This window comes from Brassica rapa, chromosome A05, assembly GCF_000309985.2.
Source record: "Brassica rapa cultivar Chiifu-401-42 chromosome A05, CAAS_Brap_v3.01, whole genome shotgun sequence".
Classification (NCBI taxonomy): domain Eukaryota; kingdom Viridiplantae; phylum Streptophyta; class Magnoliopsida; order Brassicales; family Brassicaceae; genus Brassica; species Brassica rapa.
Genome location: NC_024799.2, coordinates 2,547,126 through 2,573,672, shown reverse-complemented (window position 1 = coordinate 2,573,672; position 26,547 = coordinate 2,547,126). Strand labels below are relative to the sequence as shown.

The window sequence follows — 26,547 nt, the reverse complement described above, 5'->3', positions numbered from 1 at the left end:
GGGAATTTTGCCTTATCTACTCTACTCTGAAGACCCATATAAAACCCCTATCATTTCTAGTTTTTGGAGGACGCTAGTGATCGAATATTGGTGATAAAAAACTATAAAAGAGCAGACAAAAAACGTGAATGATTAAATGCATTGTTTCTGCAAACGTTTGTTTCCAGAATTTCAGACCACATGAACAACATAGGTTATTAAATACTAAGGTGGTAACAATTGTATATTTGATAAGTCACAAATGTGGTCCAATAAAAAATTTCAATGAACATATTGTATAAACAAGAAATCAGAATGGAATTGGTTGCCGACTAGGCCAAGACTCAATCTTTTGGAAGTAATCAACAGCCACTACACCATCAACACCTTCAGTCAAAATCACCTTGTTGTCTGAAATGTAGAATGCAATCCCATCTACAGAAAAATCAAAAGGTGAAACTAAAGTTTTAGAAGGACATAAATATTGTTAATAAACAAAAAAAAAATTGAGTTCTAGTACTAAACCTTCAAGAGCTTTCTTGATGTCAAGGAAGATTAGGACGTTAACATCCCTTCTCATGCCTTAAGCAAAATCATATCAAATTGTCATCAGTCCCCAGATAAATGTGCATATGCAATTATTCAGAAACGGCATCAAAAGTAGCTTACCACTTATCACTTCACCATCCGTTGGCAAGCCACAAGAAAAGTGAACGTGCAGTCTATTCATACGCTTTAGGCCAGATGCTAAGATGGATTCCAAATTCTTCTTATATGTTCCATGCACACACACTGCCATTACAGCAAAACAAACGAACATAAGAAACAATGCGATACAGAACACAAGTGAAAAAAATACAAATGTCCTAGAACTGCTTTTACCTGGAGCTTCTTCTGGTGACAATATTGGTTTAAGTAACTTGTCGGATTCAACCGTCTGCACAGAAAGACATAAGCAGAAACAATAAGTACATAGCACTCTTACAGAAAAATGATCAAAACTAGAAAGAGACAAGATCAACTGCAAATAAAGAGTCTTTGTTTGTTTACCGTGATAGAGTGGCCTTGGTTAGCGCGAATCAAGAGCTCTCCGTTCTCTTCAACGAGGCTAAACCGTTGCTTATTGTCCCTTCTCACTGCCTGCAAGTTAAACAGCATCATAAACAAACCCCACCCAATGAAAGATTAGTGGAAACTAACTAACCTCTCTAATCTCATCAACAGTATGAGACTTCAACTAAACGTTTGCAGACGTTTTCAGATTCAGCTCAAGCAAGTCTCCAACTTTAACAAAACCCATCACCTCTCATGTTCAATCTCAGCTCAGTAGCCATGTGTCTCAAGATTCTCGTCCTAATCAAATCCAAAAAAAATGCATAAGATTCTCGTCCTAATTTGGATTTAAGGTTTACGGTTTGGGTTTAGGGTCTAAGACTTGGTTTAAGGTATATAGTTTAGGTTTATAGTCTAGTTTGTGGGTGTAAGGTATATAATTTGGGTTTAGAGTCTAGGATTAGGGTTTAGGGTATAAGGTTTGGGTTTAGGGGTTTAGATTTGGATTTAGAATTTAGAATTTAGAGTTTAAAATTTAAGATTAGGGTTTAGCTGGTAGCGTTAGTGTCGTTAAAATTAGCGTTTTTATTTTTTGTAACTATTTTTTATTTAATTTAATATTTTTTAATTAATAATCTATATGTCACTTTGATTGGTCTTAAAGGATGGAGTGAATTTAGAAGTTCACCCTAGGGGTGAACCTAAGTTCTGTCAAAAAAAAAAAAACTATTTTAATTGCATAAATTTATGAACCAAATTGCCACTAAACTTGGATTTTTAACACTATTGAATAACTTTTTCATTTTTTCACATGATGTAATTTCAATTTCCACTTTACCTTATGTAATTTTACTTTTTCCATGAATGGTTTGTGTGATATAACTTTGGTTTCTCCCCATGATGTAATTTTGGTTATCCAAGATCTAATATAACTTTTTCAAATTTAGTTTATGTATCATGCACCACTTGCTCCAAAAAAGATCACTTAAAGAGTGAATGAGCATGCCCAAATCATACACATTATTGAACCAAATGAAGGAAAATGAAACAATGCATGACCCTTACTAGATCATGCAAAAGGTGAAAGAGGAAGCTGAAATTTGATTGAACATTAAAAAGTGATAGATAAATGTTTTCCAGCCACTAATGTTAATTGCTTAGATAATACAAAGTTTAATTTTTTTTTTCTCGCCTCTTTTACATCAAAATCAAAAGTGATTTAGAAAAAGTTTTCATTGCAAACTTGCTCACTAAAGTTTTTGTTTTTCTTTCATTTATTTTGAGAACTTCAATATTTTTTTCATATCTTTAAAATGATCAAGATCCCTCATATACCCATGAATATTGATTTTTGGTCAAATATCCAAAGTCGTTCACATATGTGATGAATTGTGTTTACACATGTTACTAATATCAAATATGTGTGATTTACATAACCAATTATAAATAGCATAAATAGCTTTATTTTAGGAGGATGCATTTTGAGCTGGTTGACACATTGTCGTGTGATGGGCTAGAACTCTTTCAGATGTTTCATATGTAGAGTCAGAGTTATTCATCTACAAGCAGTGGAAGAAGTGGGTGTGTTGCACATCTAACGATAACTTTTTTATAGTGGAGTGGCATATACTGGTATAAATATTTATATCGCTAAATCAACATTGATTTGTTTACTTTTTTCTAATTTTCTTTTTTTTAAAATGTAGGCTAATCATGAGGAACTTTTGGTGGCTTGGTTGACTGGTGTTCGGGATATAATGATTGCGAATTGACAACCGGCCAACCACATTGATCCAATGCTACATGAGAATGCACCAGGTCGTGTGATTGGGATAGAGCTGGATGATATACGTAATTTGTTAATTTATTTTATAATACTATTTATTTATCGTTATTTAAACTTAAAATCTAAAATTATGTATTTGTTTTTTTGTCATTATGGCAGAGAACATACCAGTAGATGTTCATCAAATTCTTCTCAGGCAATAGTCACCACCTGCAGTTGCCTCCACAAATATTGTTGTTATAATTTCTGCCTTGCTATAGACTTGAAAGTTATCAAAGTCATGTGTAAAACTGTGATGGTCCTTTTTACAATGGTAGTGAAATGTTTTTTTTTTTGGGTACTAATGTTAAAACAGTGAAATGTATCTTATACCATGATCATGCCATGTTCTTTAAATAATTGGTCTAGTTAGAGTTAAGAGCATTTCAGTTTGGTTTTGAGATTGAGGTTTTTCTCTCTAGATATCACAGTTCACAAACAGCCCTAATGTATAAAGGCCCAAAACCGATTCAACTATTCCATCTTAGAGTACTGTGTCTGTGTTCTAATATTGTTACAGTGGCAAACAGGGAGAAAGAAACATATCTCAGAGTTGGGATCAAAAAGAAAAGATAAATGGTTTTAAAGGTTATTTTAGTGCTTTGTGATACTTTCAAGAACTTGGAAGTAGTCAGGGAAAGATCCTTGATGGTCACTGGAACATCAGCACAAGCTGCAAGAGAGAATGTCATTGCCATTCTATGATCATCATATGTATCAATCTCCGCCGGTTTCACCTTTGCTGGTGGAGTTATCACACAATAATCTGAACCCTCTTCCACCGTAGCTCCGAGCTGAACGCACAAACCACAAACAGTTACTTAGAACGAGCACTAAAAACCAAAAAAGTGACCGTGAGAGACAGGGTTAGCTTACCTTACGAAGCTCTGTGCAAATGGCAATCATCCTTTCCGTCTCCTTAACTCTCCAGCTAGCCACTACATTGACCAAATGGCTATGAGTCTATCTAGAGAAGGCATGTTTCAAAGAGAGGTATACTTACCGTCTCTAATGGTGGTTGGACCATCGGCAAAGAGAGCAACAACGGCAAGAGTCATGGCCACATCAGGCATCTTGTCCATGTTGACATCAACAGCGCCCAAGTGTCTCATTCCAAAAGCATCTCTAGATGGTCCAGTCACAGTCACACTGTTCTCTGTCCATGACACTTTACACCCCATTTTCTCAAGAACCTCTGCGAATTTCACATCTCCCTTTGATATTCATACAAAAAGAGCTTCGATTTTTCAAAAAAATGTTATGATTCAGAGTTGATAAAATTACCTGAAGACTGGTTGTTCCACAACCTTCAACAGTGACAGTTTCACCGATAGAGGCATCACCTTCTACGTAAGCATTACCAGGAGACCTGAATCAAATTTTGTCAAATATAATTCTAAGTTATGTGATCTCGGAAAAGGAAGAAGAAACAAATCCTACTTGTACTTGTGACCGCCCTTGACAAAGAAACGATCCCAGCTATCACTATGCTCGGCACTAACCACCAAAACGCTCCATCAACTTCAACCATCTCAATCTCCACGTCTCCGAGAGCTAAAGGAGCTGCCATGAGGAGTGCAGTCAAGTACTGATTACTAAATTTTAGGATCTATTCTTGACATAACTAAGATACCAAAAAAGCTACTTAACCTTACCTAGCGTTGCCGCCTGCAGCGGTAAGAGGACGCATGGCTGTTCCTGCATTGCCAAGGTACAACTCTATATCACTCTTAGAATCTAAGGAAGCAGGGAATATCCCGCCACATCCTTCAACAACAGCACGGTTGTTTACACTGTCACGTTCCACGTTAAGTCCCAGCGTGTTCAAGGCATCAAGCATGTAGATGTAGTTGATGTCATCACTGTTCAACAAGTTGTCCACCACAGTAGTTCCCTATAAAAAAGGAAACTTCTCAGGGTGACTTCTGACAAGAACTGAAACAGAGAATAGACAGAGAAGAGAAGCTTCTGACAAGAACTGAAACAGAAAAGAAACAAACCAGTAGTGACTTCAACACCAGGGGTCTCAAAGTTCTCAGGGTGTCCAGGCGTCTTACTTCCCCATTGAAGAAATGATTTTGCCAAGTAAAGGTTCTGATATAAATCTTGAATTGTTTTTCTTTGCAGCGAGTTTACAACTGCCTCCACTCTTGTTGCTTAGAGAGCATGCAGTGCATGGAGTGACGTGAAGTTGTCGTTTCTATTCGTATCAACTAGACTTGTGTTTTCATTTTCGTTTTAGTGTTTGTTTTTGTCAAGTTACAATTATGGTTTTGATCATTTCAAGGAACAACAAGCTTTTTAATTATATTCTGAAAGAGTTGCGAGAAATATTTATAAAGAACACAGACAGAATATAAATGAGTTGCAATGTTTCTGCAAGCATTGGTTACACACTTATGATAATGTAAACAACAGCCATGATCAAATATTGATGTATTGCTTCACCAGTTGCATTGTTTGGTGGTAATTAGGGATGTTAACAATGGGTTTTTACCCATAGGGTACCCTAAACCCGGTTGGAATTTAAAAACCAAAACCCGTATATTCAGTTTTCAAAATTCGCGGGTTTATTTTGGGCGGGTCTTGATTTATAAATTACCCGTTCGGGTTTTACCCTATCGGGTTTCGGGTACCCTATGGGTTTTTAAATATATATATATATAATTGAAAGGATGACTTTTACCCTAATTTTTAAGGATTTAAATGATTGAAATCAAAAATTAGATGTATAAATCAAAACATACAATGCCCACTATTAAATTTTGCACTCTCTATAACTTATTTATTTACTTACATTATGGATATAGTATAAATTTGCAAATTGAAAATTATGAATGATGAAAATTTTATTTGTTACTTTATACAGAAAATAAATTTGATAATTGAAAATTAATCAAATTTAATACAAAACATGATTAAAATGAAATATTCAATACATATAAATTTAAGTTAAAACTATAAAACTTTAACTAAAAAACCACAAAACTCAAAAAAGAGTTTTTTCGGGTACCCGTGGGTAACCCTAAAGTTCTAGGGTTTTTCGCGAGTTACCCTAATAGTACCGGGTTTTTTTCGGGTTTTATAGTTTAGGGTATTTTCTGGGCGGGTTTAGTTTGGGTTCGGGCCGGGCCGGGTTTTTTTGCCCATGACAACATCCCTAGTGGTAATAAGTCAATGATGTCGTCCATAAAGAAAAATATTCAGAAAGGAATTGGCTGCCGACTAGGCCAAGACTCGATCTTGTGGAAGTAATCAACAGGCACTACACCATCAATGCCTTCAGTCAAAATCACTTTGTTGTCTGAAACGTAGAATGCAATTCCATCTACAGAAAGATCAAAAGAAAGTTTTAGAAGGACATAAAATATTGTTAATATACAAAAAGAATTTTGAGTTCTAGTGCTAAAACCTTCAAGAGCTTTCTTGATGTCAAGGAAGATCAAGACATTAACATTTCTTCTCATGCCTTAAGCCAAAAATCATATCAAACTGTTATCAATCCCCAGGAAGATAAATGTGCATAATGCAATTACTCAGGAACAGCATCAAAAGTAGCTTACCACTTATCACTTCACCATCTGTTGGCAAGCCACAAGAAAAGTGAACATGGAGTCTATTCATACGCTTTAAGCCAGATGCTAAGATGGATTCCAAATTCTTCCGATATGTTCCATGCACACAAACTGCCATTACCACAAAACAAAGCAAATGAGAAACTATTTGATACAAAGACACAAGTAAACGTCCTATAGTAGTACTGCTTTTACCTGGAGCTTCTTCAGGTGACAATATTGGTTTAAGTAACTTCTCGGACTCAACCGTCTGCACAGAAAGGCATAAGCAGTAAAGCAGAAGCTATAAGTAGACATCAGAAAGTCAAACCACTACAAATAGAAGATCAATGGTTTCAACACAAAGATCAAAGAGAGAAAGCGACCAAATCAAGAGTCTTTTCTAACCGTGATGGAGTGGCCTTGGTTAGCGCGAATCAAGAGCTCTCCGTTCTCTTCAACGAGGCTAAAACGTTGCTTATTGTCCCTTCTCACTGCCTGTTAGTTAAACACCACCAAACGACATCATACACAAACCCCACCACACAGGTTAATGAAGATTAGTGGAAACAGACCTCTCTGATTTCATCAATGGTATGAGACTTCAACTGAACGTTTGCAGACGTTTTCAGATTCAGCTGAAGCAAGTCTCCAACTTTAACAAAACCATCACCTCTCATGTTCAGTCTCAGCTCAGTAGCCATGTGTCTCAAGATTCTCGTCCTGATTCATCCAAAAAAAAGATATTTAATCTCAACCTAACAATCTCTACTTTTCTTCACAACATCAATAACGATTGCACTTACAAGAGTCTTCCAAGAGCATCAATTCTATCTTTTCCTCCTCCTCCTCCTCCTCTGCCACCACCACCGCCGCCACGGCCCTGAGGTCTCCGATGATCACTATCTCTCTCGTTTCCTCTTCCTCTACCGCCGCTACATTCATCAAAACATCATAATCGAATCAAGACCAAACCTTTAATGTGAAAAAAAAAAACGTTGACTCAGTGTACCTTCTGCTGGATTGTGAGAAGGAAGAGAAGGCCGGTTTGCTGGAAGAACCGAGATTCGAAGCATCCATGAGAGAAGAAAGAGGTGAAAATTTGGGGAAGATGCTCAAAGTTGGAAGACGAAGAAGCCGACCTGTGTCATACACTGAGACCACGACGAGAGACATTGGTAATAAAATTAGTCAACGTTTAATTCCATAACCGGTTAAATTCGTAAAACCCGGTTCATAACAATCTGAAATACCAGGCCTTTTGTTTGGTAGCCCAGCCCAGCCCATCACTACGAGAGAAAACTGCACCTCAGATAGAGCGGCAAGAAGTAGGATCCGATTGGAGAGAGACTTGGATCCGGGTAGCTTGATGAGACCCGAGATTTCTCTGATGGGTTGAAGCACAACACATGGGTTCTGCACGCCGTGGCAGATTCTGCTAGCTTGTGCCATCCGATTGAAAGCAATCGACGAAAATGTGAAAGATCAAAGTTTTAGTTTTTGATCTTTCAACTCACCTAACCAAACTCAAATTACGAAACTTTACAAAAGAAAACTGTTTGAATAATTAAATTAGAGAAAGAAGAAAGGTTTTTGTAATGGCGGCTTTACAAAAAAAAAAGAGAAAACATAACACAACAGAGGTTTGGTGAGGATGGTATGATCACTTTCTAATAGCCAATAACAATATGCCACGTTTCAAGTATGTTCTCCACGTGACGGGTCTTTAATGATCTGGGTCTTAAATGGGCCTCAACAAAGTTAACGGATCTTTCTAACAAAAAAGCCCATGAAGCACTCATGTTTCTTTGGTTTAGTGGTATCATTATATGCTACAAAATCTTCTTGCTTGGACATTGTCCGTCTGTTTTGTTTCTGGTAGCTTATACGCAGGAAGATTATACTTGACAATGGTATTAGCAGTTTTTTAAACATCTTACTCAGCAAGCAGTTTTTTAAACATCTTACTCAGCAAATCGGATCTCAAAACCATTTTTCTATAACCATTTTTTAAAAGCTCGACCGCCTAATCAATAATCCAATATAAAGCGCCTCCAACATTGGGTATAAGTATTGTGTTCATGGTTTCAGACTTACAGTTACAAACGTCACTTGCAAGAAACAAATTTTTATTTTCTGTCTTACATTTTTCTACTTGGACAAAGAAGACAATGCTTATATGGAAGAACCTCTCTTTACTTCAAAACCAAACCCTTATACTTCTTTAGATAAGTGACTTAGCTGCTGCAACCACAGCTTCAACGGTGATACCAAACTCTTTATAAAGCTTCCCCGCCGGTGCACTTGCCCCAAACGAATCAATTCCAATCGATTTCCCTTTCCCTCCAACAACCTTCCCCCATCCAAACGTCGATCCAGCTTCGATACTAACTCTAGCCGACACCTCCGATGGCAACACACTTTCCTTGTACGCATCCGTTTGCTCATCAAACAGTTCCCAACACACAAACGAAACGACTCTCACACTCTTCCCTTCTTTCCTCAACTCCTCTCCAGCTTTAGCAGCAATCTCCAGCTCCGAGCCAGTTCCAACCAAGATCACATCCGGTTTGTTACCGTTAGAGTTATCAGTAATAATGTATCCCCCTCTCTCAACGTTCTCAATAGACGTTCCCCGAAGCTGAGGCAGCTTTTGTCTAGACAAGGCCAAAACAGAAGGCGTGTTCCGTCTAGCGACAGCGATTTTGTACGCACCGGCTGTTTCGTTCCCGTCAGCGGGACGGAACATCATGATATTCGGCATGGCGCGGAAGCTGGACAAGTGTTCAACAGGCTGGTGAGTCGGTCCATCTTCTCCTAGACCGATGGAGTCATGCGTCATAACGTAGATAACACCGGCTTCAGAGAGAGCTGCGATTCTCATCGCGGCTCTCATGTAGTCGGTGAACACAAAGAACGTCGCGCAGTAAGGGATGAAGCCAGGGCTGTGGAGGGCGACGCCGTTGCAGATAGCTCCCATGCCGTGTTCCCTGACACCGAACCTGAGGTTTCTTCCTTCGGGTGTAGCGTTTTGGAAGTCTCCGAAGGCTTTGAGGAGTGTCATGTTGGAAGATGCGAGGTCGGCGCTACCGCCGAGGAAACCGGGGAGGGATTTGGCGAGAGCGTTGAGACATTGCTGAGAGAGGTTTCTGGTGGCGTCACCTGGTGACTCTGGTGTATATGTCTGAAACGTATTTTGCCTGTAAGTAAGTCATTTACATAACACCAATTAAAAGGTATAGATTATGAGAAAGTTTATACTTACAGGAAGTGCCTTCTCCCAACCGGCAGGCAAGTCACCTGAGATGATAGATTTCAACTCTTCTGCTTCCTCTGGATACTTCTTCTCATAAGCTGAAAACTTAGCATTCCAATCAGCTTCAAGAGCGGCTCCCTCGGGGGTGTGACGGCTCCAATGGCTAGAGAATTTAAGCAAAGTAAATTACCAAAGCAGGTCACCATAACACAAACATAAAACATAAGTGGAGCTAGTTCCAGTTACCTTTTAACATCCTCAGGTACCTGGAACGGCTCATATGCCCATCCAAGGTTATTTCTGGTAGCCTCAACTTCCTTCTCACCAAGCGCGGCTCCGTGGACACTGTACGAGTTTGCCTTGTTGGGAGATCCATAACCAATTGTAGTAGTCACCTTAATCAAAGTGGGCTTGTCTTTTACAGCCTTAGCTTCCTTAATGGCAGCACGGATCTCATCATATCCATTGTTACCATTCTTCACCCAAATAACATGCCATCCTAGAGCTTCAAAGCGCTTGTCCACGTTCTCCGTAAAGGCGATCTCTGTGTCTCCATCGATAGAAATGTGATTGTCGTCATAGAAAGCGATGAGCTTCCCAAGTCCCCAGTGGGCAGCTAGAGAGCAAACTTCATTTGTAATCCCTTCCATCTGACAACCATCTCCAATAATCGAGTAACTAAAAATCCAAAACACACAACATCAGAACCAAAAACACAAAATCAAGAAAACCAAACAGAAGGATTCAAATGTCATTACGTGTAGTGGTCGACGATTTCATTGTCAGGTTTGTTGAATCTAGCAGCTAGATGTTTCTCAGCCAGAGCTAAACCAACAGCATTTGCAATACCTTGTCCAAGAGGACCTGCACGTGCAACAACCAAAATAAGAAAAATTGTTTGAAATACAATAACTTGGATACTACTTTCAAAAATACACTCAATCAAAATACCATAAAATAAGTGATTATTGCTTAAAATTTAATATTTAAACGGTAGGATTGAGTTTATAAATTTTTATAAATAATTCGTAAACATTTATAAATGATTTAGTAGAGTTAATTGACATTATTCAGAGAATAGACAGAGAAGAGAAGCTTCTGAGAAGAACTGAAACAGAAAAGAAACAAACCAGTAGTGACTTCAACACCAGGGGTCTCAAAGTTCTCAGGGTGTCCAGGCGTCTTACTTCCCCATTGACGGAAGCTCTTCAAGTCTTCCTCCTAATAAACACAATCCAAACGCTCAAATTTTCTTTTCTAGAGAATAATCTAAAGCAATAGAGTAAGAAGAGATCCACAAACCCTGACACTGTCGTAGCCAGCGAGGTGAAGCAAAGCGTATTGCAACATGCATCCATGTCCAGCAGAGAGAACGAAGCGATCACGGTTGAACCAGTAAGGGTTCTTGGGGTTATACCTCATGACCTCATCGTACAAGATGTGGGACATAGGAGCACAGCCCATTGGTAGACCAGGATGACCAGACTTCGCCTTCTCAACTGCATCTATGGCCAGGAACCTGATCGTATTAACTGATTTATCAACCAGGGTTGAATCAGTTGTTGTGTCAGTCGTCTCTATGGCGGATGCACGGACGAGAGGACGGAGAGTGTGATTGCTCGTGGATGCGCTGCGTTGACTGTGGAAGAAGTTGGTGCGTGGAGAAGTGGTTTTGAGAACAGAGGAAGCTGGAACAGAGACGTGCTTGTTAGAGCCATTGTGAGAGGTGGCTCGAGAAAGGAGAGCTTGAGAGAACGCTAAAGAAGCCATGGATGCTCTCTGCTGGTGAACTGAGAGAGAATGAGAACAAGACTAATGCTTCTCTGCACTTTTATATTGAGAGTGAAAGAGAGAGAACCAATCAGATCACGCCAACTCCTCGTGTTCGTTAAAGGACAAAACAAGCTAAAGAAAGTATGACCGTTGGATTCAAAAAGAACACAGGCTTGTTCGTTGATCCTCTACGTCTTTCAACTTTTTTTGTTTTGTTTTTAAAAGTCAAAATAAGAGAATAGGTGCGACATGAGTTGGTGTGTAAAGCAAAAGCCATGTTCATGACAGGGGTTGGTGAAGAACCTAATTGCTTTAGATTTAAGAAATAATATTATTATTAGTCACTAATCCACCAACTCTTGTACCGGTTCTGATATTAACCGGACAAACCAGTCTCTTCAATCAAAATCAAAACTAAACGGGAGAAAGCTTACTCATGTGCTTGTGTTGTGTCTTTACATCATTTTGACACGCAGCAAAGGAAACCGTAGAAAGCTTACTCGTGTGCTTGTGTTGTGTCTTTACATCATCTTGACACGCTTGCTACTTGATGAGGAGTTTCTTAGACCTCTACCAGTTACAGTGTACGAAGCGGAAGCCGAAGGAAGTGAAGGGGACTTGTCGATATAAGCGTAACGCTCATCACCGTTCCAATACAGAATCACTCGGTTGGTGCACGAATGAGACCAGCTATCACCTGAAATAAACAAATGAATGATTATTGATAATGATAATTAGTAAATAGAGATGGTTTGATCTGAGTTTGGTCAACCTAACGCAAGAGCTAACTGAAACGAGCCTTCGGTGTACTTTGTGGTCACCTGGTTTAATAACACAACCTGAGATTGGAAGTAAAAGAGTTAATTATGGATGTGATTTGCAACCTCGAAATATAGTGAGAGTTAAGATGAATGCTTACAGCAAGAGAGAACTTTTTGGCAAGCTTCATAAACTTCAAAGCCATTTCACTAAGCACTCGTGTCCTCTGAGCTAAATCATCAAAGTCCTGACGAAAATGAAACGTGATACTGTCTACGATTACCACTTTAACCTGCAATCACAAAACGTTAATAACTTAATATCATGAAAACTAGATTATGAACTAAAAGTCTTTTATCCCTACATCTTTATTTTCAGAGATGAACTTGTCAAGATGATTAACCAAAGCGATCTGCTCGGTATAACTGCAGACACGGAAGTAGAATATGTTCTCCAAGATATCTCTAGGTTTCATCTGCACTTGACTCGCTTTAAAATGTTTGTGCATGTATCCAGTGTATTCCTCCATGTCCTCCACACAAGCTTCTGCGATCTGTAGAGCACGCTCCACCATGAAGCTACCTTCTGTATCTGTACCACCACACAAAAGCAAGCATCAACAATAAAGAAGAGCCCAATCAAGTGACTGTTAAAGAAACAAACCTATATATATAGCTTTTCCTCCAAGACCACCAAACTCACGAGGAATCTGAACATTCACAGAGAGCTGGATCCTGATTCAAAGGAAACCAAAGTGTAAAGACGATGATAAAGCAAAGGAAACGTGAAGTGAAGCGTCTCTTACCCAATCTGAGTCTTGCCAATACCTGGTACTCCACCTGCAGAGAATAATAAACAAAAGATTAAAACTATAACTTGCTGCTGCCAATCTCTGTAAAGGAGATGTGGCTTACCAATCTCTGTAACATCCCTGCAGCTTATTCCACCTCCCAAGATCTTATCAAGATCAGAACAAGATGTAGTAATGCGAGGCAAAGCTTCCTCCTCGTGAAGCATATCCCAAGCATTCCTTGCTCCTTCAAATTTTCAAAAAGAGAATCCTTCAGTGAAACAAACGCCACCAAGAGCTCCAAGTGATTCATCACAACCTTACCGTTTACGAGAGAAGAGCTTCTTCCATTGCAAGAGCTTGATCCAGTGACTTGATTCGCCATCTTCAAAATCTCAAATGCTTCACTCTCTGTGATTTTAACATCTGTTTCTCAACACACACTGAGAGAGTCAGTCATACACGAAATCGATTGCATCTCGGAGAAATTAACAATGAAGCGATTCAAAATCTCTGTCAGTTACGGATGAAATCACCTCGAGCGAGATCGGTGGAGGAGACGGATGAAATCGACGACAGGGAAGTGTAGCCGGCGGATATCAGCTTTCCTCTGATCGAAGACGACAACGGTAGCCTCCACGTCTCCATGAAGGTTCGTCGCGAGTGAAAGCTTTCTTCAATCGCCGGCGATTTTCCCCGCCTTTGAGAGTGTTAAGCAAAATCAAACCGGACACGGTTTGGAGTAACCGGATATGAGATTAACCATTGGTTTACTGAAATTCTTTAATCAACCACAAAAAAATATTTTCCTTGCGGTAGGGTTGATGTGTCTCTATAAGTAAAATTGAAACCGGATTGGTTTAAAATAACCGGGTATGAAGATTTACTGAATTGATTTTAATAATTAACCGGAAAAGCGTTGGTTAATGTAGTTACAAGGATGATTGAAGTGAGAGAGGGATGAACGCGTGCGGTTCTCAAAGAACGAGCTTCGCTTCTCCCCTGTGCGTACTCCTCTCCACGAGGCCACCTTGGTCGAAGATCATACTAAGTTCAACACACATCAATCACAAAGTTACAATCTTTCGTTTATTCAACTTAAAGTATTGTTGTTCTTTGTTTAAAGAACGTACCACAAAATCATCAGCTTCAATTGCAGGTGGAGGTGGATTGAATCTTCCTACACGAAAATGCTCCAGACCAGTCCAAGTCACCATTACTCCTGTGAGGGAGAGAGAGAGATTACTGAACTGTTAATGTATATTCTCTGTTTTGACAAGCAGGACAAATCTCAACAACTCTAGATACCATTGTCTGTGCAAAGGCTAGGAGGAAGGCAAACAAGTTTCAGGTTCTTGTTTCGACAATGCTATTGAGTCGAAACCGCACATACTGGTTTGAAGCAACTCCACCAGAGACTACCTGAAGATCATTTTTTTTTTTTTGAGCAACGACTACCTGAAAATCAAATAATCGAAAGCCAAGTTTAGTCTAACAAAAGATAGGTTCTTTCTTCATTTGAGTCTCTCACCATATGTTTTATAAAAGGCTCGAGTTTCAATGCCCAGTCTATTGCTCGCTCACACTTCTCCTAGATGCAAAATAAAAATTACCACTTCTAAAAAAAAAGAATGAAAATAAAAATATTAATTAAGATAAACAAAAAAATTAAAAAAATTAACTAACTTAATTTATATGCTAACTCCTTCAAAAATTCAAATCAACAAAATTGATAAGCTTAATGTTAAAGTACGTCAAGATATACAAATAGTTTATACATCAAAATAAAATATATGATTAAACTGAAATTAGATGGTTAAGTTATTTACTCATCGACATTTAAAATTTTAATAGCAGTACTATATTATGTTTTGACACAACATTTTTAAAAATATGTAATTCAAATCATCAGTAAACTAATCAAATAGGCTTTTATGAAACAAACCTTAAAAATGTTATAATCTACAAGATTTTTTAAAAATAAAGTTATCCACAATAAACCAAAGTACATTATGACTCTTCATAAGTCTTTAATCTAATTCACCAATAAAAATTATAGGATCCATGCTTATAAAACTTTATTAAAGCAATAAACATACATATAAAATTAAAAATCATCTCACATGAGTTCCATTAAAAAAATGATATTTGATGAACAATTCTAATAAAATATACGAAAACATAAAATTCTAAGTAGGCTCCAAATAAATTAGTTGAAATATCTATTAACTTATGAGTATGGAAACAACAGCCATGATCAAATATTGGTGTATTGTTAACAGATGAAAATCGATAAAAGAATAGATTAAAACGTGACTGATAAAAAAACTTGTTTCACCAGTTGCATTGTTTGGTGGTAATAAGTCAATGATGTTGTCCATAAAAAAAAAAAGTAATCAGAAAGGAATTGGCTGTCGACTAGGCCAAGACTCGATCTTGTGGAAGTAATCAACAGGTACTACACCATCAATGCCTTCAGTCAAAATCACCTTGTTGTCTGAAACGTAGAATGCAATTCCATCAACAGAAAAATCAAAAGGTGAAACTAATGCTTTAGAAGGAGATAAATATTGTTAATAGACAAAAAAAAAATTGAGCTCTAGTACTAAACCTTCAAGAGCTTTCTTGATGTCAAGGAAGATTAGGACGTTAACATCCCTTCTCATGCCTTAAGCCAAAATCATATCAAATTGTCATCAGTTCCCAGATAAATGTGCATATGCAATTATTCAGAAACAGCATCAAAAGTAGCTTACCACTTATCACTTCACCATCTATTGGCAAGCCACAAGAAAAGTGAACGTGCAGTTTATTCATACGCTTTAAGCCAGATGCTAAGATGGATTCCAAATTCTTCTTATAAGTTCCATGCACACACACTGCCATTACAGCAAAACAAACGAACATAGGAAACAATGCGATACAGAACACAAGTGGAAAAAAAAACACAAATGTCCTAGTACTGCTTTTACCTGGAGCTTCTTCCGGTGACAATATTGGTTTAAGTAACTTCTCGGATACAACCGTCTGCACAGAAAGACATATAAGCAGAAACTATAAGTACATAGCATTCTCACAGAAAAAAATGATCAAAACTAGAATGAGACAAGATAAACTGCAAATCAAGAGTCTTTTCTTACCGTGACGGAATGGCCTTGGTTAGCGCGGATCAAGAGCTCTCCATCCTCTTCAACGAGGCTAAACCGTTGCTTATTGTCCCTTCTCACTGCCTGCAAGTAAACAGCATCATACGCAAACCCCATCACACATAAGCAGTGTTTTGAAACCCGACCCAGACCCGCGGTTGAACCGGTAAACCCGACAACCCAGAAAAAATCAGGTTTGGGTTTTTGTGAAAAACACAATATTTAGAAACCCGCAAAAACCCACAAAAATCCAGTAAAACCCGGAACCCGGTACCGGTTGAACCACTGGTTGAACCAATAAATAACTTTTACTTTTACTTTTTTTTTTAAATTTTTAATTATGTTTTTAGATTATGTTTTATATTCTAAATTTCCAATTATGAAGTTATATACTGACAAAAAAAATTAGGTTTTTCCTTTTCTGTTTTATATTTGTGATTTTTAGATTTTAATGAAGATTTCACTATGCGAGAGAACCAAAACTAGTTAATGTGATTTAGTGTTAGTTTATTTCCGTTATTGATAATTTATTATAATGATTTTTTACTTTTGGTTTATTTTGTATAATTTAATTTATTATTCACATTAAACATTTAAATATTTATAAATTTTATGTCTTTATTTTTTAGATGTCATAACTCTTATCTTGTTAGACAAAATTATAAATCGTCTAAATTATTTTTTGATATTTTGTATATCAAATGAAAATAAAAATATAGAAATTAAAGTTAAGTATTTTCTAAATGTTATTTAACATAAAAATATATATATCCAAACTATTATTTTATGTTTATAAAAATATTTAGAAAATATTAAACTTTAGTTTCTATATTTTTATTTACATAGCTGATATATTATTATATAATAAAATTAATTCATTTATTAACCCGCGGTTCGCCCGCGGTCGATCCAGTGACCCAGCAACCCGGTAAGTCGTCCGGTTCAGTGTCCAGGTCGGGTTTAAAAACATTGCACATAAGTGACATAACCTTGACCTTAATCAAGGTCACACCTCAACAATTATTTTCAAACAAAAACCAGCAACACATAGTCGGAGTTCTGATTGAAAAAATGAAACACATTGTTCAAGCTGTTCTCTACAAGCATATGAAAAGATATTAAATCAAAAACATATAGTATGTGCGTAGTACAATACTGTAATACGGAAAAGAACTAACTACAACTCGCTAAATAATCTCAAAACTAGATTTTGGTCCGCGCTTTGAAATTGCGGATTTGATTTTTGGATAAAAATGTTAGTTGGTACTAAATATTATTTTTTGAATTTGATCTATATATTTATGTTAAGAAATATCTGACTTGAACTCGCTGCTGAACCGATAAACCCGGTGATCCATATAGAATCCGGTTCATATTTATAATCTTTTTATCCTCTCTCTTTTGCATAGAATATCATCTAGTTTGACATCAAAAATTTCTTCAAATCATGGATTTAAGAAGTTTCTATGTTTCCACAAAGCAAAAAGTTTGCTTTTTGTTGTCCCAACCCCCTTATTTTTGAAGAAGTTTATGATATTAAAGTGCAATGTGTTAAATACAAATGTTATATGACCATTGAGTTTTTCTCATGTGACCAAGCGATTTGGATTTTGTCTTTTCAGTAAGTTTTTTTTTTTTTTTTTTAGAAACTCTCTTACTCTACTTTAGTTTGGTGTCTATGTATAATTTGGTTAGTATCTTTTGCTTCTGACAAGTGAGCCTAAAATTTTGTTATTTTATTTTATTTTCGGTTACAACCTTCTTTTGTGTTGTATCTTTTGTTGATCTAACTAAACATGATTTTAATTGGTTTTACCAAAACAAAATAAAATTGGGTACTTTTTGATTTACTTCAAAAAATTGTAACTAACCCTTGCACCCATTTCACCTTACTTTAGCATATACAATATGCACAAAATAAGCCCATGGCGAGCAACATGATTGGATTTGGCTCGTTATTTAGTAAAATAAAATGGTTTTTGTTGCAAATTAAAATATAAACCAAAATAAAGCATTTGTAAGTAAATTAATATGCTTATGGGGGTATGTGTAGGTAGTTATGCATGTGTCTTTTTTTCAACCATTTTGCCTTTAATCATCTAATTTTGTGTGAATTTAAGCTCGATTTAAGAAACAAAAATTGATTTTGAAACATTTTGTTTCAAAATTATTTTTATAATATTATTTGATAAATCAGTTTCATACGTGTCACACTTATATTTATCCTCAAAAAGTCAATTATACGAATACCCTTTATGAATTAAAATTATACATAATTGTCAGTACTTAATTTTTTTCTATTAATATAGTTTAAATTATCTTTTCATTTAAATTATCTTTTTTGAAAACATATAAATAATAAAAAGAAATATTTTCTGAATTCTATATATGTAAATGATTTTTTACTACATGTTTTCCCTTTAAAACATAAATGAAAATGAAATATCTATTAATTTAAAAATTATATAAGTTTATCTATATAACATAATTTCTATAATATTATTTTTTTTCCAGCGAGTCTACTAGCCCAGCACCTTGGTTGCTTAAAAATATGGAGTAAACTGCAATTGCTTGAAGATTTTTTTCAAATAATATTTTTATAGAATATGTGGCTTCATATTCTGTTATGTATTAGTTTATTTTTATAGTTTGCTATAATGAATAATATAATATTTGATTTTAGTTTACATGATTTTCTTCTTTATCAGAATATGAATATGTAGCTTTAAGACAAACAAAATGATCTATATTCTAAAGCTTCTTCCAATTATCTGAATTCATAGATGTATTAGACCCTTAACTTTGTTAATTAGTATATTATATCTAATATAAAATTAAATAAACATACAAATTTCTTTAAATTGTTTATGCAAACTCTGAAGTTATATTTTAGAATGTCTTGAAATTAATTTTATATTGTTGATTATTTGTGTACAAAACGAAACCTAATGATTAACAAATATTAAAATTTCCAAATAAATCTATATTATATCTAAGTAATATAATAGAATATTTTCAAATTTAGAATTTTATGAATTTACCATAAATAATAGATAATATCACAACTCATATATGATAGTTTATCTTTATAATTTGTAATTTTTCATAATTATGAAAAATATGTGTTAAAATGGTTATATGCTACTACGGTCCTTGAGCTCCCTAATAAGTACTAGCAAACAATGTGTATTTTGAAAAAATAAAATAATTTTGTAATGCAAGTAGTTTGAAATTTTGAGTATTTATTCAAACAACGGATATATACAGAGTTGATAACTTGATATGGACCCCCAAATAAGTTGGTGCTGCGCTGTCACAATATCTGTCTTTTTAATTTTCATATACCTGACGTAAGCTTCTTCATCTTCTTCTCTTTCCCTTTCCGTTGTTCCACGCTCTCTGTTTCATGTTTATGCATTTTTCACATTCTCTATGTTTTACCTTAATTATACTTTTTGAATTTTTCTTCCGTTTTGGGAGATGTCTCTAACTTGAGTTAATCGTCAAAAGCTAGGATCAATTTTGTTGTCTTATTTCCGATAAATTTTATTCTTTAATTTGCACAAATCTTAAACAATACCAACATCCCGTAAATCATACCGCCCCACCGATATCCAAAGTAACCAGCCCCGCGCTTGCGTGGGGTCTCAGCACCTAGTACTAGATAATATCACAACTCATATATGATAGTTTATCTTTTTAATTTGTAATTTTTCAAAATTATGAAAAAAATAATGTAAAATGGTTAATATATTGTAATAAAATTTAAAGTTATTCTTACATTATTAACCTATCAAAAATATTCATTAATTTTTATCAAAAATTTAATTAATCGAAATTTTTATATTCAATGATATAGAAAACTTATTATAATAATATTGAAATGGACTTTATCCCGCGATATCGCAGAAAGTCATCTAGTAATATTTATTTGGCATAGAGCATAAAAATGTCTTGGAACGGCTCTGTTTATTGACATGGAAAGTGGCAGAAACACCGGCGCCTTGGGAATGTATAATCACAAGTAGCACGTGTTGCTTTCTCGGCTTCGATGCAAACCTTCCGGCATTCACTATCCTTCATACAATATTTTCTCCCTGAATTAGGCTGCCTCTTGCATGACCTCTGCCCTTCCACAATCGTTGGTGCTTCTTTATATATATACATTATATTCAAAAATATGTCAGGGTTGATTATCAAATAATCTGAAATTTAATAAATAATATAATTTTTCATGTATACAATAAAGTCAATACTTACCAAAAGCAGAAAAGATAATAAGAACAACGAAGAGGAAGGTGATGATGGAAGCAAACTTAGCCATGCTATATTTTACTTTTTTACTTTTTCTCCTTTCCTTTTTTTTTTAGTTTGAAGATATATTATGTGTGTTGTACGAGGAACTGAGCCTAAGATGAATTTCTATTTATAATGACACGATGGTTAGTTTAGTCTTTTACTTTCATCCTACAATAAAGTTTAACCACAAGAATTGAAATACACATCTATGATTTAGGTAATTAGAGACAATTCTTAAACTTAAAATAGGTAAAATAGACGAAAAAAGGCTAACCAAGAGATAAATCTTGTTTGTAATTGGACACTACTTCCTAAAAACAATCATCTACCAGCAGCTGCTGAAACTCATATGGTATTTCCATCCTTAAGATATATAATTTTATCGCTAATGAAAGATTTCAATTTAAGTCTCACATCGCAAGTTACAAAAAAAAAAGTCTAATATATAAAAAGAAGTCTAACTCTAATTAGTATAAAACGTTTTGGAAGGAAAATCAAAAGTAAATATATGCGGAATTTGCCTTTTATACTCAAAGTGGACATTCTACTAATAGTTCTAATATATCTCAACAGATGAAATAATTTAATTTAATTTATGTTTACTAAAGCAGTTTCTCCACAAGCTACCTCCTCCGGTACGAAACTCGAACGCAAAGTTTGTCATTTCCTTAACCTCTAAACCTAATCTCATTTCCCTCTGCCGTTCGTCGCTGTTGTCTTTCGATTGTTCCACCGAAGAAGAATCGACACAACCCACTGATATATGGTGTTTTTGACACTATTATATATATATATATATATATATATATATATAAGTATTCTGCTGGTATTTTAGTGCTTTTATAAGTCTTCTTAATATTTTCTTGATAATTTCAGATCTAGAATAGGTAAAAAAAAGTGAAAAGAGAATGCATGAAGAAAGATGCCATTTCGGAATGTTTTCACATGGAATCAGGTGGAGCATCCGAAGATTGCTCTTACGATAGAGTAGACATCTGACTGTTCCTGCTAGGTTAAGAAACCTCCAAACCATTTTGGGAATTTTACCTTATCTGCTCTACTCTGAAGACCCATTTAAAAACCCCTATCATTTCTACTTTTTGGAGGATGCTAGTGATCGAGTATTGGTGATGAAAAACTATAAAAGAGTAGACAAGAAACGTGAATAATTAAATGTATTGTTTCTGCAAACGTTTTTTTCCAGAATTCAAGACCACATGAACAACATAGGTTATTAAATACTAAGGTGGTAACAATTGTATATCTGTTAAGTCACAAATATGGTCCAATAAAAAAATTTATTGAACGTATTGTATAAACAAGAAATCAGAAAGGAATTGGTTGCCGACTAGGCCAAGACTCAATCTTTTGGAAGTAATCAACAGGCACTACACCATCAACACCTTCAGTCAAAATAACCTTATTAAAATTTAATGTTATTCTTACATTATTAACCTATCAAAAAGATTCATTGATTTCTATCAAAAATTTAATTTATCGAAATTTTTATAAATTTCAATTATATAGAGAACTTATTATAATAATATTGAAATAGACTTTATCCCGCAATATCGCAGAAAGTCATCTAGTAATATTTATTTAGGATTGGGCATAAAAATGTCTTGGAACGGCTCTGTTGATTAACATGTAAAGTGGCAGAAACACCGGCGCCTTGGGAATGTATAATCACAAGTAGCACGTAATGCTTTCTCGGCTTCGACGCAAACCTTCCGGCATTCACCATCCTTCATACAATATTTTCTCCCTGAATTAGGCTGCCTCTTGCATAACTTCTGTCCTTCCACAATCGTTGGTGCTTCTTTATATATATACATTATATTCATAAATATGTCAGGGTTGATTATCAAATAATCTGAAATTTAATAAATAATATAATTTTCCATGTATATAATACTTACCAAAAGCAGAAAAGATGATAAGAACAACGAAGAGGAAGGTGATAATGGAAGCAAACTTAGCCATGCTATATTTTACTTTTTTTACTTTTTCTCCTTTCTTTTTTTTTTTAGTTTGAAGATATATTATGTGTATTGTACGAGGAACTGAGTCTAAGATGAATTTCTATTTATAATGACACGATGGTTAGTTTAGTCTTTTACTTTTCATCCTACAATAAAGTTTAACCACAAGAATTGAAATACACATCTATGATTTAGGTAATTAGAGACAATTTTTAAACTTAAAATAGGTAAAATAGACGAAAAAAGGCTAACCAAGAGATAAATCTTGTTTGTAATTGGACACTACTTCCTAAAAACAATCATCTACCTGCAGCTGCTGAAACTCATATGGTATTTCCATCCTTAAGATATATAATTTTATCGCTAATGAAAGATTTCAATTTAAGTCTCACATCGAAAGTTAAAAAAAAAAAGTCTAATATATAAAAAGAAGTCTAACTCTAATTAGTATAAAACTTTTTGGAAGGAAAACCAAAAGTAAATATATGCGGAATTTGCCTTTTATACTCAAAGTGGACATTCTACTAATAGTTCTAATATATCTCAACAGATGAAATAATTTAATTTAATTTATGTTTACTAAAGCAGTTTCTCCACAAGCTACCTCCTCTGGTACGAAACTCAAACGCAAAGTTTGTCATTTCCTTAACCTCTAAACTTAATCTCATTTCTCTCCGCCTTTCATCGCCGATGACTTTCGATTGTTCCACCGAAGAAGAATCGACACAACCCACTGATATATGGTGTTTTTGACACTATTATATATATATATGTATTATGCTGGTATTTTAGTGCTTTTATAAGTCTTCTTAATATTTTCTTGATACTTTCAGATCTAGAATAGGTAAAAAAAAGTGAAAAGAGAATGCATGTAGAAAGATGCCATTTTGGAATGTTTTCACAGGGAATCAGGTGGAGCAATCCGAAGATTGCTCTTACGACAGAGCAGGCATCTGACTGTTCCTGCTAGGTTAAGAAACCTCCAAACCATTTTGGGAATTTTACCTTATCTGCTCTACTCTGAAGACCTATTTAAAAACCCCTATCATTTCTACTTTTTGGAGGATGCTAGTGATGAGTATTGGTGATGAAAAACTATAAAAGAGTAGACAAGAAACGTGAATGATTAAATGTATTGTTTCTGCAAACGTTTGTTTCTAGAATTCCAGACCACATGAACAACACAGGTTATTAAATACTAAGGTGGTAACAATTGTATATCTGATAAGTCACAAATGTGGTCCAATAAAAAATTTCATTGAACGTATTGTATAAACAAGAAATCAGAAAGGAATTGGTTGCCGGCTAGGCCAAGACTCAATCTTTTGGAAGTAATCAACAGGCACTACACCATCAACACCTTCAGTCAAAATAACCTTGTTGTCCGAAATGTAGAATGCAATCCCATCTACAGACATAAATCAAGAAACTAAATTGTTAGAAGGACAGCAGTAGTGTTGTGATATAAAGTAATTTGAGTTCTAGTTCTAAAACCTTCAAGAGCTTTTTTGATGTCGAGAAAGATCAAGACATTAACATCTCTTCTCATGCCTTGCCAAAAAATCATATCAAACTGGAATCAGATAAGTGTGCATATGCAATTTTTCATGAACAACAAAAAAATCAAAACCTTACCACTTATCACTTCACCATCTGTTGGTAAGCCACAAGAAAAATGAACGTGCATCCTATTCATACGCTTTAAACCAGATGCTAAGATGGATTCCAAATTCTTCCTATATGTTCCATGCACACACACTGCCATCACAACAAATCAAATTAACATACGAAACAACGCGATACAGAGCACAAGTGAACAAAACAAATGTCCTAGAACTGCTTTTACCTGGAGCTTCTTCCGGTGACATTATTGGTTTAAGTAACTTTTCAGATTCAACTGTCTGCACAGAACAACATACGCAGAAACAATAAGTACATAGCACTCTTACAGAAAAATGATCAAAACTAGAAAGAGACAAGATCAACTGCAAATAAAGAGTCTTTGTTTGTTTACCGTGATAGAGTGGCCTTGGTTAGCGCGAATCAAGAGCTCTCCGTTCTCTTCAACGAGGCTAAAACGTTGCTTATTGTCCCTTCTCACTGCCTGCAAGTTAAACAGCATCATAAACAAACCCCACCCACCACAAAGCTACAATGAAGATTAGTGGAAACTAACTAACCTCTCTAATTTCATCAATGGTATGAGACTTCAAGGGAGCGTTTGCAGACGTTTTAAGATTCAGGTTAAGCAAGTCTTCAACTATAACAAAACCATCACCTCTCATGTTCAGTCTCAGCTCAGTAGCCATGTGTCTCAAGATTCTCGTCCTAATCAAAACCCAAAAAAGAGAGATTCGATTTGAACCTTAAAAAATCCATACTTTAATAACGACATCTCGAAATCACTTACAAGAGTCTTCCAAGAGCATCGATTCTATCATTGCCTCCTCCTCCTCCTCTGCCGCCACCACGACCCTGAGGCCTCCGACGATCATTATCTCTCTCGTTTCCTCTTCCTCTACCGCCGCTACATTCATCAAAAACATCATAATCGAATGAAGACCAAACCTTTAACGTGAAAAAAAAAACGTTGACTCAGTGTACCTTCTGCTGGATTGTGAGAAGGAAGAGAAGGCCGGTTTGCTGGAAGAACCGAGATTCGAAGCATCCATGAGAGAAGAAAGAGGTGAAAATTTGGGGAAGATGCTCAAAGTTGGAAGACGAAGAAGCCGACACACTGAGACCACGACGAGAGACATTGGTAATAAAATTAGTCAACGATTAATTCCATAACCGGTTAAATTCGTAAAACCCGGTTCATAACAATCAGGTAGTCCACCTGCAGAGAATAATAAGCAAAAGATTAAAACTAAAAAATCCAGTTTTGCCAGTGATATCTACACTAGTACTCTAATGACACCACATCGACTTGACACAAATATCACCAGCAAGAAACCAAACCAGACCTTCCAAGAACATAGATTAGTTCCAAAACTTTGCTAAAGATAAGGACATTGATGCAAGAGATGTGGACCATTAGCTTTAGCATAACGACAACTAACTACCAAACTTGCCAACAAAGCAGAATCGCAAACATTCGACAAGCCAACAAACTAAACTGATCTTGTCTGAGAAATTCAGATCCAACTGAAACACCCCTACGATTGTCCTAATCCTTTATAATCTGATCAAATCCTACAATCAAAAACCCTGAATTCACGATAGATCAGAGATTGAGAACGAACCGGGCGGAAACTAGAGGCGTTCGAGGAGGTATTGATCATCAGAGATTGAGATTTAACTTAATTTTCCTTTCTTATCCCTAATTAAGCAACGTTTCTTCTCATTTAACTTAATTTTCCTTTTTTTTTAATTGCTATTAAAACTAAGAGACCTAGCTAAGCAACTGGGATAATGATGCTCTGACTCGTTGCTACCAATCTCTGTAAAGGAAATGGGGCTTTTACCAATCTCTGTAACATCCTTACAGCTTATTCCACCTTCCAAGATCTTATCAAGATGTAGTAATCCGCGGCAAAGCTTCCTCCTCGATTCAGGATCTCTCTCTAGTCCTGTTCGTTTAATTGTCGCAAGTTTCGGTGACAGCGTCAGTGTCAGTAGTGGCGGCAGTGTTAATGAAGATAATTGTTATTTGTTTCGCAGACGCTGACGCTGCCGTATATTATGTCGCGACCGCAGATTTTATCGGCACCAGCTGTAGGACGCGGCGTTCGGACGCGGCGTCAGACGCAGCTTTCTACATCAACAAAACAAACAAAAATTGACGTAGACGCTGCCGCTACCGCCGGTTCCTGCAGCGACCAAACGAACAGACCTAAACCTAAGGTACTATCAGTAGCTAAAGAATCACCTCGAGCGAGATCGGTGGACGAGAGCGGTAGCCTCGACGTCTCCATGAAGATTCGTCGCGAGTGAAAGCTTTTCTTCGATCGCCGGCGATTTTCGCAGAGTGTAGGCGCCATTAATATCTGGTTTGGAGTAACCGGATATAAGATAAAACCATTGGTTTAGTGAAATTGTTTGATTAACCAGAAAATCTTCTCCGTACGGTAGCCTCGATGTCTCTATAAGTAAAATTGAAACCGAAAATAACCGGATATGAAGATTTAA

General features: G+C 35.9%; 5 protein-coding genes and 1 long non-coding RNA gene across 26 annotated transcripts; 1 reads left to right on the top strand and 5 right to left on the bottom strand.

The window, feature by feature from the left end:
- Positions 1-289: 289 nt before the first annotated feature.
- Positions 290-1,279, bottom strand: LOC103867749 (putative tRNA 2'-phosphotransferase). The gene is made up of 6 exons (XM_033291691.1): positions 1,223-1,279; positions 1,030-1,119; positions 862-916; positions 649-771; positions 505-561; positions 290-414 (listed from the first exon to the last, which is right to left on the bottom strand). The coding sequence occupies exons 1-6, from the start codon at positions 1,277-1,279 to the stop codon at positions 290-292; spliced, it is 507 nt and encodes a 168-aa protein (XP_033147582.1).
- Positions 1,280-2,916: 1,637 nt separating this feature from the next.
- LOC103867748 (3-phosphoshikimate 1-carboxyvinyltransferase, chloroplastic-like) lies at positions 2,917-4,922 on the bottom strand. Its single transcript, XM_018658849.2, has 8 exons — positions 4,915-4,922; positions 4,811-4,835; positions 4,513-4,751; positions 4,360-4,452; positions 4,142-4,226; positions 3,861-4,071; positions 3,734-3,795; positions 2,917-3,651 (listed from the first exon to the last, which is right to left on the bottom strand). Exons 1-8 carry the CDS (start codon positions 4,920-4,922, stop codon positions 3,328-3,330), a joined length of 1,047 nt encoding a protein of 348 aa, XP_018514365.1. The 3' UTR covers positions 2,917-3,327.
- Positions 4,923-5,145: 223 nt separating this feature from the next.
- On the bottom strand, positions 5,146-26,440 carry LOC103866869 (tRNA 2'-phosphotransferase 1). 20 transcript variants are annotated; one of them, XM_033292451.1, is made up of 11 exons: positions 26,288-26,431; positions 25,151-25,153; positions 7,424-7,553; positions 7,218-7,346; positions 6,987-7,134; positions 6,820-6,909; positions 6,628-6,682; positions 6,421-6,543; positions 6,270-6,326; positions 6,029-6,185; positions 5,146-5,328 (listed from the first exon to the last, which is right to left on the bottom strand). In XM_033292451.1, the coding sequence occupies exons 1-10, from the start codon at positions 26,397-26,399 to the stop codon at positions 6,061-6,063; spliced, it is 972 nt and encodes a 323-aa protein (XP_033148342.1). In that variant the 5' UTR covers positions 26,400-26,431; the 3' UTR covers positions 5,146-5,328; positions 6,029-6,060. The 20 variants fall into 20 exon arrangements, 19 of the variants coding, with proteins under 19 accessions (XP_033148342.1, XP_033148347.1, XP_033148348.1 ...); XM_033292456.1 differs by lacking the exon at positions 26,288-26,431 and adding an exon at positions 25,884-26,248 and having other exon boundaries at positions 25,151-25,255; XM_033292457.1 differs by lacking the exon at positions 26,288-26,431 and adding an exon at positions 25,662-25,893 and having other exon boundaries at positions 25,151-25,255.
- Positions 8,456-11,471, bottom strand: LOC103866871 (transketolase-2, chloroplastic). The gene is made up of 6 exons (XM_009144875.3): positions 10,970-11,471; positions 10,798-10,888; positions 10,426-10,531; positions 9,914-10,345; positions 9,677-9,830; positions 8,456-9,595 (listed from the first exon to the last, which is right to left on the bottom strand). The coding sequence occupies exons 1-6, from the start codon at positions 11,435-11,437 to the stop codon at positions 8,636-8,638; spliced, it is 2,211 nt and encodes a 736-aa protein (XP_009143123.2). The 5' UTR covers positions 11,438-11,471; the 3' UTR covers positions 8,456-8,635.
- LOC103866872 (DNA repair protein RAD51 homolog 3) lies at positions 11,621-14,268 on the bottom strand. 2 transcript variants are annotated; one of them, XR_004458507.1, is made up of 10 exons: positions 13,526-14,268; positions 13,314-13,415; positions 13,114-13,236; positions 13,005-13,038; positions 12,863-12,933; positions 12,564-12,790; positions 12,360-12,491; positions 12,213-12,279; positions 11,875-12,137; positions 11,621-11,750 (listed from the first exon to the last, which is right to left on the bottom strand). XR_004458507.1 is itself a non-coding variant. In XM_009144876.3 (9 exons), the coding sequence occupies exons 1-9, from the start codon at positions 13,635-13,637 to the stop codon at positions 11,962-11,964; spliced, it is 1,044 nt and encodes a 347-aa protein (XP_009143124.1). In that variant the 5' UTR covers positions 13,638-13,730; the 3' UTR covers positions 11,752-11,961. The 2 variants fall into 2 exon arrangements, 1 of the variants encoding a protein (XP_009143124.1); XM_009144876.3 differs by lacking the exon at positions 11,621-11,750 and having other exon boundaries at positions 11,752-12,137; positions 13,526-13,730.
- Positions 25,512-26,482, top strand: LOC103866875. The gene is made up of 2 exons (XR_632581.3): positions 25,512-25,689; positions 25,807-26,482. It is a non-coding gene; the product is annotated as an uncharacterized LOC103866875 (long non-coding RNA).
- The last annotated feature ends 65 nt before the right edge of the window (positions 26,483-26,547 follow it).

Coding starts and splice junctions, on each gene's coding strand:
- LOC103866869 (XM_009144862.3), bottom strand. CDS start 7,863: ATGGCACAAGCTAGCAGAATCTGCCACGGCGTGCAGAACCCATGTGTT. Junction 7,566..7,664: donor GCTACCAAACAAAAGGCCTG/GTATTTCAGATT, acceptor TCGTGGTCTCAG/TGTATGACACAGGTCGGCTT. Junction 7,135..7,217: donor GATGCTCTTGGAAGACTCTT/GTAAGTGCAATC, acceptor TGGATGAATCAG/GACGAGAATCTTGAGACACA.
- LOC103867748 (XM_018658849.2), bottom strand. Junction 4,227..4,359: donor GTTGATGGAGCGTTTTGGTG/GTTAGTGCCGAG, acceptor AATTTGATTCAG/GTCTCCTGGTAATGCTTACG. Junction 3,652..3,733: donor TTTGCACAGAGCTTCGTAAG/GTAAGCTAACCC, acceptor TTGTGCGTTCAG/CTCGGAGCTACGGTGGAAGA.
- LOC103866871 (XM_009144875.3), bottom strand. CDS start 11,437: ATGGCTTCTTTAGCGTTCTCTCAAGCTCTCCTTTCTCGAGCCACCTCT. Junction 10,889..10,969: donor CTGGCTACGACAGTGTCAGG/GTTTGTGGATCT, acceptor TGTGTTTATTAG/GAGGAAGACTTGAAGAGCTT. Junction 9,596..9,676: donor GTTGGGAGAAGGCACTTCCT/GTAAGTATAAAC, acceptor AATACGTTTCAG/ACATATACACCAGAGTCACC.
- LOC103866872 (XM_009144876.3), bottom strand. CDS start 13,637: ATGGAGACGTGGAGGCTACCGTTGTCGTCTTCGATCAGAGGAAAGCTG. Junction 13,237..13,313: donor AAGCTCTTCTCTCGTAAACG/GTAAGGTTGTGA, acceptor GAAAATTTGAAG/GAGCAAGGAATGCTTGGGAT. Junction 13,039..13,113: donor CAGGGATGTTACAGAGATTG/GTAAGCCACATC, acceptor TATTCTCTGCAG/GTGGAGTACCAGGTATTGGC.
- LOC103867749 (XM_033291691.1), bottom strand. CDS start 1,279: ATGGGTTTTGTTAAAGTTGGAGACTTGCTTGAGCTGAATCTGAAAACG. Junction 562..648: donor GGATGGTGAAGTGATAAGTG/GTAAGCTACTTT, acceptor ATTTTGCTTAAG/GCATGAGAAGGGATGTTAAC. Junction 415..504: donor CATCAAGAAAGCTCTTGAAG/GTTTAGTACTAG, acceptor ATTTTTCTGTAG/ATGGGATTGCATTCTACATT.